The sequence below is a fragment of the Gossypium hirsutum genome, chromosome D07 (assembly GCF_007990345.1).
Source record: "Gossypium hirsutum isolate 1008001.06 chromosome D07, Gossypium_hirsutum_v2.1, whole genome shotgun sequence".
NCBI lineage: Eukaryota > Viridiplantae > Streptophyta > Magnoliopsida > Malvales > Malvaceae > Gossypium > Gossypium hirsutum.
The window spans coordinates 36,565,858-36,584,095 of record NC_053443.1 but is presented as its reverse complement, the minus strand read 5'-3'; the positions used below and the strand labels follow the sequence as shown (position 1 = coordinate 36,584,095).

The window sequence follows — 18,238 nt, the reverse complement described above, 5'->3', positions numbered from 1 at the left end:
TCTATACACATTTTATGTTGCAATTCAATAGGTACCTAACAAACGGTCAATAGCAAAAAATGTGCAAAGTTGCTTAAATTCACTTATGAAGAATAAAATGTTTGATCAAGAAATCAAAACTAATGAGTTAGAACATAATGTTAACAAACATTGCGTTTATAAACATATAAGAGATAGATAAGTGATCTCACTAGTCATGTATGTTAATGGCATTCTACTCATTTGGTATGATATAGATGAAATGTCATCGATTAAGTTGTGACTTATACGATAGTTTAGGCATGAAGGAAGAGAAATTAATTATGTTATAGGAATTTGTGTCATTAAAAGATTGAAAGAACATAATGATAGTTTGTTCCAAGATTCATAACTTGGTGAACTTGTGGAATTAAGTTTACTTCATTTTAATTAAACCAAAAATCTGGTAAACATTCCGAAAAGGAATAGTCTACTGGTTTGGCACATTTCATTATTATTAGTTTGTTCTGTGTAGCACGTCTCTTTTAGGGTTTTTTTTCTTTTTCCATTTTGTTCCTTTATTGCGAAAATTGTTCTAGTAATTTTTCTGGGTTATGTTGCAATGTTATTATGGAGAATGAAATAGAGGGCTGAGAATCGCGGATGGAGAAGATGAAGCATGGTAGTTGTATAGGGGGCCTAATGCGTAGAAGCCTATTTTTGATTTATGTCTAGTTGGGTAGTGTTGTCCACTTCCCGGCAATACGAAATACCTTAGCAAATCTTTGGCACCCACTTGAGGGTATTCAGATTTCATATCTAAGAGAGAAACGTTATTTGTTTAGGTTTTATCATCAAATGGATATTGATAGAGTGATAAAAGGGGCGTCATGGACGTTTAACAATCATCTCATGATTTTCCATTGGCTTGATGTAGATGAAGATCCTATGTAAGTACCTATAATTTATTCTTATTTTTGGGTTCAAATTCACGACCTCCCCCTAGGGCTTTTCGCTGAAAATATTGTCAAACAGTTTGGAAACTTTATTGGTCTATTCAAGGAGTATGGTACAAAGTAGTTCAGTAACGGGTACAAGAATTTGTTACGTATCCGGGCAAAAATTGATGTGTGAGTTCTGTTGAAACCATTTTTTTTGTAAAAGGGGTTGACTTTGATTTTTGAAAACAAAATGTAAACGGGAGTTGCCACCGATCATTTTTATTAGGTGTGATTGGATCACCTTGTGATTTAATCGTTTTAATAAAAGATTTGATTTACTAAAACACGATTTTGGCCTACGAAATTTGAGAAAATGGGTTCGAAAGTCAGTTACGTACGAGGAAGGATTTGTAACACCCCAAACTCGGGCTAAACGTTATAGTCGAATCTAGCATGCCACATCAAAGTGTCTTTTGAAAATAGGACTTGGTAAAAATTTGCCTTCAAATTTAAAAACCCCTTTATTATTATTTAACAAATCATAGTCTAAACGTTTGCCTTGTGGTCTGCCATTGTTATAAAAGGTTGATCTAAAAACCCTGGAAGCTTTTGAAACCTCTAATGTTTAAATTTCATGTCTTTGAAAACATTAATTATTTTGAAAGTTCGTCTTCTCCTAAACTAGCAGTTTAAAGTAAGTAAGCAAAAGCCCAAATAAAACAAAAAAAAACAAACTTAAATGGCCTTATTACAAAAACAAAACCCAACACAAACTTCAAATTTAAATAACAGCACGTGTAAAACAGTTGTAGTTGTGTGGCCACCTCCGAGTCCCTCGCAACACCAAATCTCCTATGGTTAAGGATTACCTGTACAGTTAAAAGGAAAGAGTGAGTTTACGAGAACTCAGTGTGTAATCGCCTATCACTCAGTCAGTATATAACATGCGGTAACAGTCTGGGCCTGAGCCCTATTCAGCAATAGTACAATGTGGGCCTTTTCCCAATACAGTAACAATGTTGGCCTTAGCCCAATACAATATCAGTAGAGTGCAATAATGCAACCCATCCCAATCCACCCAACACAGTTCTCAATACCACCAACACACCATGTAGGGATAAAATCGACCCACCCAGCCAACACACCAATATCGCAGTAAAGCTGCCAGTAATAGTATCGTAGCAAAGCTGCCAGTAACAGTATCACGGTAGAGCTGCCAATAACAATATCGCAGCAAAGTTGCCAGTAACAGTATACTTCCTCCATAACAGTATCCAAACCCCATGCAGTATGTCATGTCATAAATAATACGTGTATGCAGAATGTCATACTCAGTAACAGTCATATACAAACCATGAACACATCAGTTAACCTACCTCTAGGGGTATAATGATCATTTCCATCTATTAGGGGTAAAATAGTCATTTTACCCTTTAGGGGTATTTTGGTTATTTTATCTATTTTGGGGTCTCGGTGAAAAAATCGATCACTCAAAAGGTCCATTGTTGTCTCGAGCGACTCAAGTAACCTAAATGGTCATAACAATGTAAATGGGCCAAAGGCCCATTACTCGGCCCAAGTGGGCCCACACGCTCGAGCGGCCCGTTTAGCACAGATTTTGCCACGGCTATGGGATCTACATAACCTAGTCTAGTATTTACCACAAATCGTGGATTTCATCCGTCTAGGGCCCACGAGCCCATTGAGCCCACATGGCCCATTTCGGCCCAACGTGGCCCATTATAGCCAAAGCCTATGGAATAGCCCATGGAGGCCTCTACAATTTATCGACCATGATTCACGAGTTTGGCCTACCACACGAGCGATCACACACTCGTGTGGTCTCAGACGCTGTATTTTCAGCTTTTGTCGTTCTATAGTTACAGTGGGGTGTTTACACACTTGATTGTGGAAACGCACCAAGATCCACGAGCACCAAAGCCTACATTCATACAAAGCTTTCCATTAGTCACTGAACAATAGTGTTAATCGCCCACTTTTTACACCCTTAACCAAAACTGAAATTTAACACTTGCCTCGATTGTCAAATGTGGCTTAGCCCACTTATACCACTAACGAAGGTTGACTACAATCTCTTTGATGGATATCTGCATTACAAACGGATTTTATTAAATAGAATTGTATATTCGTGTGGTTTAAATCCACACATGATAGCTCATGGAACCACAGAAAGCACTCGGCCTACACTTTAGAATGCTAGACTACATACTTACCTTTGATCGAGTGATGAGAGAAAGATTTCGACAATTTTAATATTACTAGATACTCCTTCACTCCTCAAGGAATTCGAACCGTTAGAGAATAGTTGTCAAGCAGAAAAAAATTGAAGAGGTGAAAACGGAGAGAAGGGCAATATTCGACAAATAGTTGACCAAAAATAGGTAGAGGAAGAAGAGCAATTCTGACAAAAGATGCAACACAAACTACTTCAACACTATTCGGTCAAGGTTTTGATAAGTAGAGAAACGAAAAGAAGCAACAAATAGAAGAGGGGAAGAAAAAGAGAATTCAGCACCAAAAGCAAAAAGAGGGAAACATTTACACAAAACCGAAAAGAAAAGTATACCAAAATGAGCAGTATATCCCTCTGGCCGAATTTCCTGAGTATCAAAGTCCATTTTCAGCACACTTTTCCTCCCCTCTCACTTCCCTTGATTTTCTCCAAATATCACTCCCTTTATCCCTCCTTGAATTATTCCACCGATTTCTCCTCAACCCCCCCAACAACTCCATTCAAATTCTACTCAAACTCCCCTTAGCTGTGTTTCAGTTCAACTCCACTACCTACACAGCTCAAGCAGCAAAATAAATACTCCATTGCACAACCCAGGACTTGAACCTCAGACCCCATAGTTACACAACACGCCACCTTACCACTAGACCACAAGCTCTTTTTGTGTCATAAAACAAACACTATTATTTATAAGGCATGTATGCCAATGTCCAGATTCATTTAAAAGCAAAACTAAAAATTCTGCAAAAGCCAAGACTTGAACCCAGGCTTCTCAAACACTCCCATACACACCCAAATCACTTAGCCATTAAAACAAACAAGCAATTTGTGGCATATCAAGAAAAGAAATTAAAGACTTAAATTTTGGGGGGGGTTAAAACTCTACCCCCTTAACAAAATTTTAGCCTCGAAATTCACCTGGTCAGAACAAATGATGGTATTGTTGTAGCATTGCCTCTTCGGGTTCCCACATGGCCTCTTCTGAACTGTGATTACACCAAAGCACTTTGACTAGTGGAATAGATTTCTTCCTCAGTACCTTAACCCCACAGTCCAATATCTGTATCAGCTCCTCCTCGAAGGTCAGATCTGGCCTAACCTCAATCTCCTCGACTGGTACTATATGTGTGGGATCAGAGCGATAACGTCTCAGTATGGAGACGTTGAACACATTGCGAATCCGGTCTAATTCTGGAGGCAACTCAGGTTGATAGGCGACCGATCCCACACGCTTCAATATACGGTAAGGCCTAATGAACCTAGGGCTAAGCTTACCCTTTTCCCCAAATCTCAGTAACTTCTTCCATGGGGAGACCTTGAGAAATACGAAGTTCCCCACAGAATACTCAATCTCTCGGCGTTTAAGATCTGCGTAAGACTTCTGCCTATCAGATGCTTCCTTCAATCGGTCTCGAATCAGTTTTACCTTTGCTTCGGTATCAGAAACTAACTCTGGCCCCAGAACTCGCCGCTTGCCCAACTCAGTCCAATAGGTAGGATTACGACACCTACGACCATGCAACGCCTCGTACGGTGCCATTTGAATACTAGACTAGTAGCTATTATTATATGCTAACTCTGCTAGCGGCAAATAGTCTTTCCAGCTACCTCGAAAATCCATTACACAACTTCTCAACATATCCTCCAATTTTTGAATCACCCTTTCTGATTGACCATCTGTTTGGGGATGAAACGCGGTACTAAAGTCCAGTCTTGTACCCAAAGCCTCGAGTAACTTCTTTCAGAATCGAGACGTGAAGCGAGGATCTCTATCTGATATTATGGAAATCGGTACCCTATGCAGTCTTACTATCTCAGCCACATACAGTTTAGCCAACTTTTGCAAAGAGTAATCAGTACGAACTGGTATGAAATGGGCTGAATTGGTCAATCGATCCACTACAACCCATACCCCATCCTTCTTATTAGGCGTTAGGGGCAACCCACTATCGAAGTCCATAGTTACTCTCTCCCACTTCCAAAGTGGAATTTTAATTGGTTGTAGCAACCCTGAAGGTAACTGATGTTCAGTCTTCACTTGCTGGCAAGTTAAACACTTACTTACAAAATCAGTAACTTCATGCTTAAGACCAGGGCACCAATATAACTCACGAAGGTCATGGTACATTTTATTCCCGCCGGAATGCATAGCATAAGGAGTACTAAGCGGCTCTCGCAGTATAGACTGCCTCAAACCATTATCCCTCGGTACACAGACTCTCCCACAGAAACACAGTACTCCTTCACTATTCAGCCCAAAATATAAAGTTTCCCTATGCTCAACCTGTCGGAGACGAGGAACCAGTGACTCATCCAACAACTGTTTGCCCTTAATCTGTCCAGTCCACGTCGGTCTAACTTGTAGCTCAGCCAACAAGCTACCATCATCAAACAAGTTGAGACGAGCAAACATTGCTCTCAAATCAGATACAGCCCTACGGCTCAGTGCGTCAGCTTCCATGTTAGCCTTACCAGGGTGGTACTCAATCGAGCAATCATAATACTTAAGGAGCTCTATCCATCTTCGCTACCTAAGATTCAGCTCCTTCTGAGTGAGGAGGTATTTAAGGCTCTTGTGATCTGTGTAGATAGTACACTTCACACTGTATAAATAATGCCTCCAAATTTTTAGTATGAATACCACCGTGGCTAACTCCAAGTCATGAGTAGGGTAATTTTCCTCGTGAGGCTTGGAAACATGAAAATTTATGTGTTTTTACATGCCCCTTTTAACTTAAAATCATGCTATTTCGGTTAAATTCTTGTCGAAAAATAATTAAATATTATAAAATAATTAAATTATGTTAAAAATATGAACATGATGAATTTTAATTAATTTTATAGTTAATTTTGATTAATTTTGAGTATTTTCAACAGATTCGCACAAAGGGCGAAAATTGGCTCAGTAGATAATGCTCGAAGAATAAAACTCAGAAGCAATTTGAAGCATCGAGACAAATTTATTTCCAGTCTAAGATGGTCCAAAAATGTGTGTTAATTCATAATATAATTAATTTTAATTTATTCTCAATTTAATTTGGGCTAAATAAATTATTATTAATTAATTATGGAAAAAAGGGTTTAGTTGAACCACATTGGTTGAACCGAATGTAGTGAACCGAAACAGCCACCAATTGGGCTGCCCAGAACCGTCCATATACTGACCCAAACTAGAATTTTAGCTGACTAAATAAGCTTGCAAAGAAGCCCTTGAAGAACTTTCAACCTTGCATTCAAACCCCTCCAAAAAATGTGGCTTTATGGATTTGCCCCAGGCTATTTTTAGCAAAGTTGAATCTCTCAACTTTTCCATGTGTGTGGCCAGCCAAGGGGGGTCTCTTTGGATGATGGAATTTGCTATTTTTAGCAGCCACAATCATCTATAAAGGCCACCCCTTGCCGATCATTCAACTCATCCTTCACACTCTCATTCTTTCTTCTCCTCTATCACTTTCTCTCAACTTTTCCTTCCCATTTTCCCTTTTGTTCGAGTGTATATTTCTTCTATTGGGAAAGAGGTCCTCATCAGCCATTTTTGAGCATCAATTAAAGTGTTCATAATCCACCTTGATAGCTGAGGATAACAGAGAACGAAGAATGGAGAAATCAGTCAAGCTATGGAGAAACACCGGATTTGCTTCTTATTCCCTATCTCTTTAAATTTCGTTATTATTTTGACAAACATGTTTATGAATATTTATGCTATTAAAATGGTTATTCTAATCAATCTAGCTTGAGTTTAATCTGTGTTGGGTTGATTATATTTTGCCTGCTTGAATGATTGAGATTGTGTTTTGTGCTATTATAGGCCCCGGTAAGATGCTTGATTAAGGAAAATCATGCCTAAGTTATTCTTGCAATATTAATTGTTAGTTAAATACTGAATTAATTATTAAATTTTATTGAAATTCTAATTAGTCGACACAATACTTAATCAGTGCATGTTTATTCTTCTAAGGTAGCTGAATTTAGCATTGTATTTGGCGATACATATGCATTGCATAACTTGAAAGATTATTGTGATTAAACTGTTTCAAGGTAGAAATACTTTGTTACCTCACTTGATCTTTTATATGCTTGTGAAGATTGATTAATTGCTTGGATTGACATTGAAAAATGTTCAAGAGATTGATTAATTTAATAAGTATGTATGAGCAGTAGTTGGCAAATTACCGAGTTGCCATGAATTTGTTCGTAGCAGTATAAACATAAGTTTAATAATTCTAAGTTAAAGGAATCTAATTAATCCAACACAATTACATCATCTTGATTAAACCTTATTTGAAATCGTGCATTAGAACCTTTTTATTTTTAAATTTTTTTACTTAGTTTTTTTAACCTTAATTTTTAATCATCTTTAAACCAAAATATTTTCCATTACCAAAGTGTTTTAACATTAATTTCATAAATATTTTTTTACAGTCCCTATGGGTACGATAACTCGACATTTACTTGTCACTTTATTACTTGTTGTGATTTTGTACACTTGCACATTTTCGTCGTTCCAAGGCTTAAGCTAACGAGATGCATAAGCAACCACCTTACCCTCTTGCATTAGCACACAACCCAAACCAATGTGTGATGCATCACTGTAGACAGTGAATTTTTTCCCAGACTCTGGCTGCATCAAGACAGGGGCCTCAGTCAGAACTTTCTTCAAATTCTCAAAAATTTCTTGCTACTTATTAGTCCAGTTAAACGGTACCCCTTTACGTAGCAACTTGTCAGAGGTACAGCAATCAAGGAAAACCCCTCAACAAAACGTCTCTAATACCTTGCCAGACCCAGAAAGCTTCGAATCTCAGATACGGTTTTAGGTGGTTTCCAATCCAGTACAGCTTTAATTTTTTGAGGATTTACCCTAATCCCCTCGACAGATACCACATGACCTAGAAACGTCACTTCCCGCAACCAGAACTCACACTTGCTGAACTTAGCGTACAGTTTTTTCTCCCTTAAAATCTGTAGAACAATTCAGAGATGTGCATCATGTTCATCCTCGGTTCTCGAATACATAAAGATATTGTCTATAAACACCACCATGAACCGATCCAGGTAGGGCTGGTATACTCTGTTCATCAGGTCTATCAAGGTAGCTGGTGCATTCGTCAACCCAAACGGCATCACTAGAAACTCGTATTGACCATAACGAGTCCTAAACGCAGTCTTATGCACATCAATCTCCTTGACTCTCAGCTCATGGTACCCAAAACGAAGATTTATTTTGGAGAAAGTCGAAGCTCCTCGCAGCTGATCAAATAAATCATCTATCCTTGGCAAAGGATACTTATTCTTAATATTCAGTTTATTCAATTGCCGATAGTCGATGCACATGCGCATGGACCCATCCTTTTTCTTTACGAACAACACTGGTGCTCCCTATAGAGATTCACTAGGTCAAATGAATCTTCGATCCAACAATTCTTGGATTTGAGCTTTTAATTCCACCAGCTCTTTCGATGCCATCCTAAAAGGGGCGATAGACACTGGAGCTGCTCTTAGCAGGAGCTCGATACCAAATTCAACTTCGCGGCTCGGAGGCAACCCAGGGAGCTCATCAGAAAATACATCAGAAAAATCCTTAACTGTTCTGATATCTCCAACAGAAGGACCCTCAGAATCAGACACACCAATATAGGCTAAAAACGCCTTACAACCCTTGCAAACCAATTTTTCAGCCCTAAATGCAGAGATCACATTAGACAGAAAGTCCTTTCGCTCCCCAATCACAACCACCTCCTCATCTTTAGTAGTCTTCAACACCATATGCTTAGCAGCACAATCCAAACTTTCACGGTGTTTTACCAACCAATCCATCCCAAAGATTAGGTCAAATTCACCAAACAGTAGCTCCATCAAATTCACTAGAAATATAACTCCTTGAACCTCTAGGGGCACATCCTTGAACAACTTGTCTACCCTTATTGACTATCCCAGTGGGCTTAACACTGTCATCTCATTACTAGTACTCTCACACATGATACCCAAGGTGCCAGACATAGTGCATGCAATGTATGAATACGTAGACCCTATATCAATCAGAGCAGTGTAAGGTACATTATGAATTAGGAACGTACCGGTTATAACATCTGGAGCATCACCATCCTCTCAGCGACGAGCAGCATAGACCAGTGCTGGCTACCTCGCCTCAATGTTACCAGCACCTCTGCCTGGCGCTCCACGACCTCGTCCCACAACATTTCCACCTTTGGCTTGCCCACGGCCTCTCGGTGTCTGCTGAGCACCTTTCACTGGCTGAACATAACCCTGACCTGCAGCTTGCATCTAGACAGGCCTCTAGAGACAATTCTTGAGTTGATGCTCCATAGACCCACATCCGAAACATGCCCCAATCTTCTTCCAGTACTCATCCAGATGATGTCTCCTACAATCAGCACAAGGTTGTGGTCTTGCAACAGGAACCCCAACTCGGGTTGGCCCATCAAACATGGCCTTCTTTTTAGGCCTTCTAGAAGAACTCGAGGGCTCCAAATCCCTCTTATACCTGCCCCTATCATTCTCACGATTCTGACGCTCAGAGCGCTTCATGTCCTCGGTGATTTTTGCCTTTTCTACTAGGGCAGCAAAATCTCACTCCCTCTGCAGAGCTATCAAGACTTGTAACTCATCTTGGAGGTCGTCCTCAAATCCCACATAGGGTTCATAATCAGTTGCCACTATCCCACGAGCATAGCGACTCAGTCCCAAGAACTCTGTCACATATTCTGCCACAGTTTTACTCCCTTGGGTCAAGCTCAAAAATTCCTTTCTTCAGGCATCCACATACTTTCCTTGGAATGTCGCCTTAAAGAAATCTCACGTTAACCGGTCGGCCTAAGTACCCTCTCTCACGGTAAGCAACCACTAAATGTAACACCCAAAAGGGGGCCTAGACATTATGGTCGAATCTGGCGTGCCACATCAAAGTGTCTTTCGAAAATAGGACTTGTTGGTAAAAATTAGCCTTTAAATTTAAAACCCCCTTTATTATTATTTAATAAATCATAGACTAAACATTTTCCTTGTAGTGTGCCATTGTTATAAAAGGTTGATCTAAAAACCCTGGAAGCTTTTGAAACCTCTAATGTTTAAATTTCGTGTCTTTGAAAACGGTAATTATTTTGAAAGTTCATCTTCTCCTAAACTAGCTGTTTAAAGTAAGTAAGCAAAAGCCTAAATAAAGCAAAAAAATAAACAAACTTAAATCGCCTTATTACAAAAACAAAACCCAACACAAACTTCAAATTTAAATAAAAGGACATGTAAAACAGCTGTAGTTGTGTGGCCACCTCCGAGTCCCTCGGAGCACCAAATCGCCTACGGCTAAGGATTACCTTTACAGTTAAAAGAAAAGGGTGAGTTTACGAGAACTCCGTGTGTAATCCCCTATCAGTCAGTCAGTATACAACATGCAGTAACAGTTTGGGCCGGAGCCCTATTCAGTAACAGTACAGTGTGGACCTTAGCCCAATACAATATCAGTACAGTGCAATAATACAACCCATTCCAATCTAGCCAACACACCTCTCCGTACCACTAACACACCATGTGGGGATAAAATCGACCCACCCAGCCAACACACCAATACCGTAGCAAAGCTGCCAGTAGCAGTATCGGAGCAAAGTTGCCAGTAGCAGTATCGCAACAAAGTTGCCAGTAACAGTATACTTCCTCCATAACAGTATCCCAACCCCATGAAGTATGTTATGTCATAAATCATACGTGTATGTAGAATGTCATACTCTGTAACAATCAAATACAAATCATGAACACACCAGTCAACCTACCTCTAGGGGTATAACGATCATTTCCATCTATTAGGGGTAAAATAGTCATTTTACCCTTTAAGGGTATTTTGGTCATTTTACCTATTTTAGGGTCTCGGTGCAAAAATTGATTACTCTAAAGGTCCACAGTCACCTTGAACGACTCAGGTAACCTAAATGGTCAAAATAGTGTAAATGGGCCCAAGGCCCATTACTTTGCTCAAGTGGGCCCACACGCTCGTGCGACCCGTTCAGCTCAGATTTCGCCACGACTATGGGAACTACATAACCCAGTCTAGTATTTTCTAATAATCGTGGATTTCATCCGTGGGGGGCCCAAAGCCCATTGAGCCCACAAGGTCGATTTTTACCCAACGTGGCCCATTACAGTCAAAGCCCATGGAAAAGCCCAAGGAGGCCTCTACAGTCTATCACCCATGACTCACGGGTTTGGCTTACCACACGAGTGATCGTACGCCCGGGTGGTCTCAGACGCAGTATTTTTGGCTTTTTGGCTTTTTCCGTTCTACAGTTACAGTGTGGTGTTTACACACCTGATTGTGGAAACGCACCACGATCCACGAGCAACAAAGCCTACATTCATACAAAGCTTTCCATTAGTCGCTGAACAATAGTGTTAATCTTCCACTTTTTACACCCTTAACCAAAACTAAAATTTAACACTTGCCTCGATTGTCAAATGTGGCTTAGCCCACTTATACCACTGACGAAGGTTGACTACAATCTCTTTGACGGATATTTGTAATACAAATGGATTTTATTAAACAGGATTGTATATTCATGTGGTCTAAATCCACACATGATAACTCACGAACCACAGAAAGTAGTTGACCGACAAATTAAAATCCTAGACTACATTCTTACCTTTGATAGAGTGATGAGAGAAAGATTTCGACGATTTTCATATTACTAGATACTCCTTCACTCCTCAAGGAATTTGAACCGTTAGAGAATAGTTGTCAAGCCAAAAATAAAATTGAAGAGGTGAAGAGGGAGAGAAGGGCAATATTTGACAAACAGTTGACCAAAAAGAGGTAGAGGAAGAAGAGCAATTCAAACAAAAGATGCAACACAAACTACTTCAAAACTATTCGGTCAAGGTTTTGAAAAGTAGAGAAACGAAAAGAAACAACAAAAAGAAGAGGGGAAGAAAAAGAGGAATCGGCACCAAAAGCAAAAAGAGGGAAACGTTTACACAAAACCGAAAAGAAAAGTATACCAAAAAGAGCAGTATACCCCTCTGGCCGAATTTCCTGAGTTTCAAAGTCCATTTTCGACACAATTCTCCTTCCCCTCACTTCCCTTTATTTTCTTCTAATATCACTCCCCTTATCCCTCCTTCAATTATTCTATCGATTTCTTCTCAACTCCCCCAACAACTCCATTCAAATTCTACTAAAACTCCCCTTAGCTGTGTTTCAGTTCAACTCCACTACCTACACAGCTCAGGTAGCAAAATAAATACTCCATTGCACAACCCAGGACTTGAACCTTAGACCTCACAGTTACACAACACGCCACCTTGCCACTAGACCACAAGCTCTTTTTGTGTCGTAAAACAAACACTATTATTTATAAGGCCTATATGCCAATGTCCAGATTCATTTAAAAGCTAAACTAAAAATTCTACAAAAGCCAAGACTTTAACCCAGGTTACTCAAACACTCCCATACACACCCAAATCACTTAGCCATTAAAGCAAACAAGCAATTTGTGGCATATCAAACAAAGAAATTAAAGACTTAAATTTTTGGGGCGTTACAAGATTAGCACCCTTGTAACGCCCAAAATTGGTACCTAATTGATTAATTAATGTCTTAGTGTCAAAAATTGAAAACTTTAAAAAGATTCAAAATACGATCCTTTGTTAAAATATCGCTAATTGAAAATTTTTCAAAAAAATGGCTTATTTCACGTCATTTGAGAAAAAGAATTATATCCCCTGAGTTAGGACATAATGTCTTAAATTCCCGAAACGAGAATAAACACCAAAAGTTTTTTTTATTTTAAAAGATATTCGATTATCTCGATTTTAGAAAAGAAATCATATTTTTTAAGTTAGAACACGATCTTTTTTAATTCTCGAGATTATTTTAAAAAACTTATGTTTAAAAAGGTTCGTGTATTTGAATTTATCGAGAAAATCAAAACCCCATAAGTTAGGGAATGACATTTCAAATCTCAAAATACAACATATCGCTTATTTAAAAAATTTATATATTGGGTAATGACTAATGTAACACGAATTGGTAGAAATAAAGTACGGTGTTGATATGCATAGCAGAATAACAATAAATGTGTTAATGTGAATGATAGTATAAAGAACGAAAATAAAATAAAATAAACGAACCAAAAATAAAAAGACAAATAATAATGATAACAAACTAAAAATTTTAAGCTAAAGACCTAATATTAAATAAATAAATAAATATTGTATAAAACAATTTAAGAATATTAATATTAATAATAATGATGATGATATTAAAAATAATATAATAATAAAATTCTAAAGTTATAAATTATATAAAATGATATAAATAAATGACATGATATAATAAAATAAATGTATTTAAAATATTTAGGTAAATAAATAAATAATAGAAAAAAATAATGCAAAACTAATTTATTTAGTAATATGGTAATAATAACTAATAAATAAATAAAAAGGAAAATAGTAATAGTAATAATAATATTATATTAATTAATTTTAATAATAAAATAGCAAAAATAACAAAAAGGGACTAGATTTAATTTTAAAACATACCTTTGGGGCAAATCAAAAAATAATAAAAGGAAAAGGACAAAGTTGAACGCGCGAATAACAAGGAGGGACCAAATGGGCAATAATCCCTACCATCCAAAACGTGCAGTTTCAGAGTGGACCAATTTGTAAATCGAAATAAATTATAGGGCACAATTAAAAAATGAAAGAAACTTGATTACAAACCATAAAAAAAGCGGAAGGGCTAAAAGCACAAATAGCCCATTAGTAAAAAACACGCGGTTCCTCCTAGGCGGGTCGGGTCGCGCGCGAGTTAGCCTCTAAACGACGTAGTTTAGCGTCTAAGGCAAGCGTGCAAAATGGCAGCATTTTGCTGAGGCTATTTAAGTTAAATTTTTTTTAGAAAAATCATTTCGGCCCATTTTTTTAAAAAAAACTCTCAAACTCTCTCTCCCTCTCCCCTAAATCCGGCCTAGCTCCGGTCACCGGATACCGGTGCCGCCGCTGCCGTACACGGTGGTCGGAAAGTTCCAAAAGCCCATTTTATCCCTTTTTCGCATAAAATCCAATTTTAAAACCCAAAATCTCGAAAAGAAAAATAGAAAAACTCTAAAAGGAAGAAAGCCTTTCGGCTTCCACCATTCATTGTCGCGGCCTTTTCCCGAATCCTAAAGGATTCGACGACCTTGCGCGCGGACGGCGACCCCCTCGACGAGACAACGGGTAACAAAATAAAACTTTTTTTTCTTTTTTATTTATTTTTGAATATGAAATTACCTCTTTTTTTGAATATGATGTTTTCCTTTTTTTTGTATTTTATTTCTCCGTAAAAAAAAATTACATTGATTTGTTCATGGCTTTTATAGTCGAAAAATACAACATTTTTCTCTTTGTTGTTGTGCTCTCTTTTGGTTGGTCTATAGGTACGGGGCAAGGACGCATGCTGTGGTGGTAGAGGGAGCGTGGAGGATACGGAGGTGCTGACGTGGTGGCGCGCATGGGAGGAGCGACAGCTGAAGAGGGTTAGGAGGCTAGGGTTTTCTTGTTTAGTTTAGGTGTCGTGCTGATTTTGGCTAGGGTTAGAATTGGGCTAGGGTTTTGGTAAAAACTTGGACTATAATGGACATGTAATTTTAGACTGTTTATTTATTGGTTTGGGTTTTTGTTTTATTTTGGTAATTTGGTCCCAGGCCAAAATTGGCCTATTACAAGTTTCGCTGAATCGCCGAAAGAATATCCAGGTCTCTCCTTCGAGTCTTATCTATGTCAAATTCTAATACGAGAAACTTACTTTATTTTGCTTTTTATGTGGCTGCCTAGGTCATGGTGATAGTTTTTGCCAAATTCAACTGAGAAGTGACTTCCAAGAGGCTAAAATTGGATGGGCTATCACATTAAGGGCATTAATAAAAAGGGCCACAATTGTTACAAGCGCCTTGTTGTGTAAGGATAGGGAGACAAAATTTTAGGGCAGAAATTTTGGGAAGTAATTTTTGGGATAATAACTTATCGGATATTAGGAAGTAGAATAATCTAATTTTGGGATGGAATCTAGAAGGAAATCTTGAACTGAGAGTGGAATTTGAGTGGGCCGAACCAGGATTCAATGGTTCATGATTCAGAAGACAACCCAATGGAAGGCCGAGAATGCAAGACAAAGCCAAGACCGTCTATGAAGTCCCTAATATTTCTGGTCATGCGAATTGTTCAGTGGGTAATGATTAGCATTCTCACACCCAAAACATAGGATTATCGATTCTCACCAATGGGCAGGCCGACCGAATGAAAATTATGTGTTGGAATGTTCGCGGATTGGGGAGTTTGTGGGCCACTAGGAAACTTTACCATATGCTGAAGTTATATCATCCCTAAATTGTCTTCTTCATGGAGAAAAAATAAAACTTGAACAAAATGGAAAGAGTTCGTAGGAGGTTTGGCTTTCATAATTGGATCGATGTTCCAATTGAGGAACTAGTGGTGATCTTTGTCTAGGATGGATAATGGGAGTTTTAGTAAGGTTGAGGAGTTTTTTTCGAAACATTACATTTATGTGGAAATTCAAGAGGATGTGGAGAGTGTGAACTGGAAGATGACTAGTTTTTATGGTTCTTTAAAAATGAGGAATCGAGCAGATGCTTAGAAAGTCCTAAAAGTAATGGGACAGGTTCAAAGTTTGCCTTAGATAGTTTGTGGTGACATTAATGAAAATCTTTAGTCCTTTGAGGAAAAGGAGGGATTGCCTTGAGATGAAGGTCAAATGGAGGAATTTTGATCTATTTTGGCAGCTTGTCAATTGGAGGATCTGGGTTATAAAGGACCATGGTTCACATGGGAGAGGGGAAATTTTATGGAAAACAGCATCAGGGAAAGGCTAGAAAGAGGGGTGGAAAATTCAAGTTGATTTCCTGAGTTTTATCTTCATCATTTGCCACATTCTTTCTCTGATCACTGCCCATTACTCATTTCTACAAAACAAGAAGAAAAGTGAGGCCTTAAACACAGATTTTGGTTTGAGGCGTGGTGGACTATGGAAGATTTTGGTGTTTGTGGACTAACAGTGTTGGGACTATTCCAAGATATCTTACTTCTCTATATACAGGATTACAGGAATGGAAAAATCAAAAAAGGAAAAGAATGGTCGGTAATATAAGGAAGATTTATAGTCGGATTGATTGTTTAAATAAGGGAGATAGAGATGAGGAAAATCTTTTTGAACTTATGGAGGCTAAATTTCACCTCAACATGGAAATTGATAAGGAATAGGCTTATTGGAAGCAAAGGAGAAAAGCAAATTTTTTTTACCCAACGACGGCTTATGAATCGGATAAAGGGACTTCAAAGGTATGATAGTCAGATTTGTTCTCGAGCTATTAATTATGGATAATGTCTTATTAGCTTATGAATTTTTGAATACTTTTAAGTAGAAGAGAACGGGGGGAAAAGGTTTCTTTGCTCTAAAACACAATATAAGCAAGGTGTATTACAGACTGGAATGAGGTTTCTTGAGATAGATGATGATAAAAATAAGGTTCTCAATGTCATAGGTGGATCTTACTATGCACTGTATAAGTACAATGTAATATTCAATTGTTCTTAATGGTGAACTAGGAGGGATTATAAAACCAGCTAGAGGACTTTAGCAAGAAGACCCACTTAGCCCTTATCTCTTCCTGATATGCAATGAATGGCCATCCCCTTTGATGAGACTAGTAAAAAGGGATGGGCTATTAACATGAGCAAAGATTTGTTGTAGAGGGCCACAAATTTCTCACTTACTTTTTACGGATGATTGTGTTATTTTTGGGGAAGCTATGGGGAGAGGAGCGATGGTTTTGAAACACATTTTGAAAGAACATGAAAGTTTTTGGGAAAATGCTTCAATTTTGACAAATGGCTGATTTTTTATAGCACTAATGTCTAGAATTAGGATAGGGAACAAATCTCAAAAGTTCTAGAGATAAGATACTTTTTGAATCCAGAAAGGTATTTGGGGCTCCCTTATTTTGTGGGTCAAAACAAAAGGTAGGCTTTCCAATTATTAAAAGATCGTATGAACAGCCGAATAGATATTTCGTGTATTGAACCACTCTTCTAAGGAGGGAAAGAAGTTTTTATTAAAAGTGTTTTGCAAGCAATACCTACCTATTCAATGTCTTGTTTTTTGTTACCTTATTTTGTGGGTCAAAACAGAAGGTAGGCTTTCCAATTATTAAAAGATCGTATGAACAGCCGAATAGATATTTGGTCTATTAAACCACTCTTCTAAGGAGGGAAAGAAGTTTTTATTAAAAGTGTTTTGCAAGCAAGACCTACCTATTCAATGTCTTGTTTTTTGTTACCATCATCTCTTTGCTTAGATTTAGAGCATACTATTAGCAGGTTTTAGTGGCAAAAGCATGGGAAAAAATAGGGTATTCAGTGGAGCGAATGGGCAAATTTGTGTGAACTTAAGGAGAATGGCGAGAAAAGATTCAACTGTTTAGAAAAAAATTAATATTTTGCTAATTGAAAAGTAGGGATGGCGATTGTTATGCAATTTGAATTCATTATTGGTGAGATATTTTAAGGAAAAATACCACCCGAATTTGGATTTTTTACATTCAAGGATAGGTGCTCACCTTTCATATACTTGGAAGAGCATATCCCTCCAAGCGAGCTTGTGCTGATGAGTAGGAATGGAAGTAAAATAAAAGTCTAGAACGATGCATGGGTCCTTGGTTTGGCAGATTACAAAATTCTGTTGAGTAGTAGTAGTTTGCCTACAAATTATGTCCATGACTTAATTAACCAGTGATCAAGACAATGGAATGTGCAGCTCATTACCAGAACGTTTACAACGGAGGAAGCTACTAGGATCTTGTGCATTCCTCTTACTCGGACTCCTCGTGATGATATGTTGGCCTAGAGAGGTAAAGCTTCTAGGAAATACTCGATTAAGAGTGATTACAAAATAATCGAATATGTATTCAATTGATTGGGTTGTAGTTAACTAATTAGGTACGAAAGTATAAGTTGATGATATATTCGGCATATGCTAAGTAAAATATTTTTATACATATCCATGATATGATTTGCT

General features: G+C 38.0%; 1 protein-coding gene across 1 annotated transcript; it reads right to left on the bottom strand.

Moving 5' to 3' along the window:
* Nucleotides 1-4,075: 4,075 nt before the first annotated feature.
* LOC107900116 (uncharacterized) lies at nucleotides 4,076-9,438 on the bottom strand. The gene is made up of 5 exons (XM_041096860.1): nucleotides 9,296-9,438; nucleotides 9,176-9,182; nucleotides 8,573-9,081; nucleotides 5,066-5,531; nucleotides 4,076-4,624 (listed from the first exon to the last, which is right to left on the bottom strand). Exons 1-5 carry the CDS (start codon nucleotides 9,436-9,438, stop codon nucleotides 4,076-4,078), a joined length of 1,674 nt encoding a protein of 557 aa, XP_040952794.1.
* Nucleotides 9,439-18,238: the final 8,800 nt, after the last annotated feature.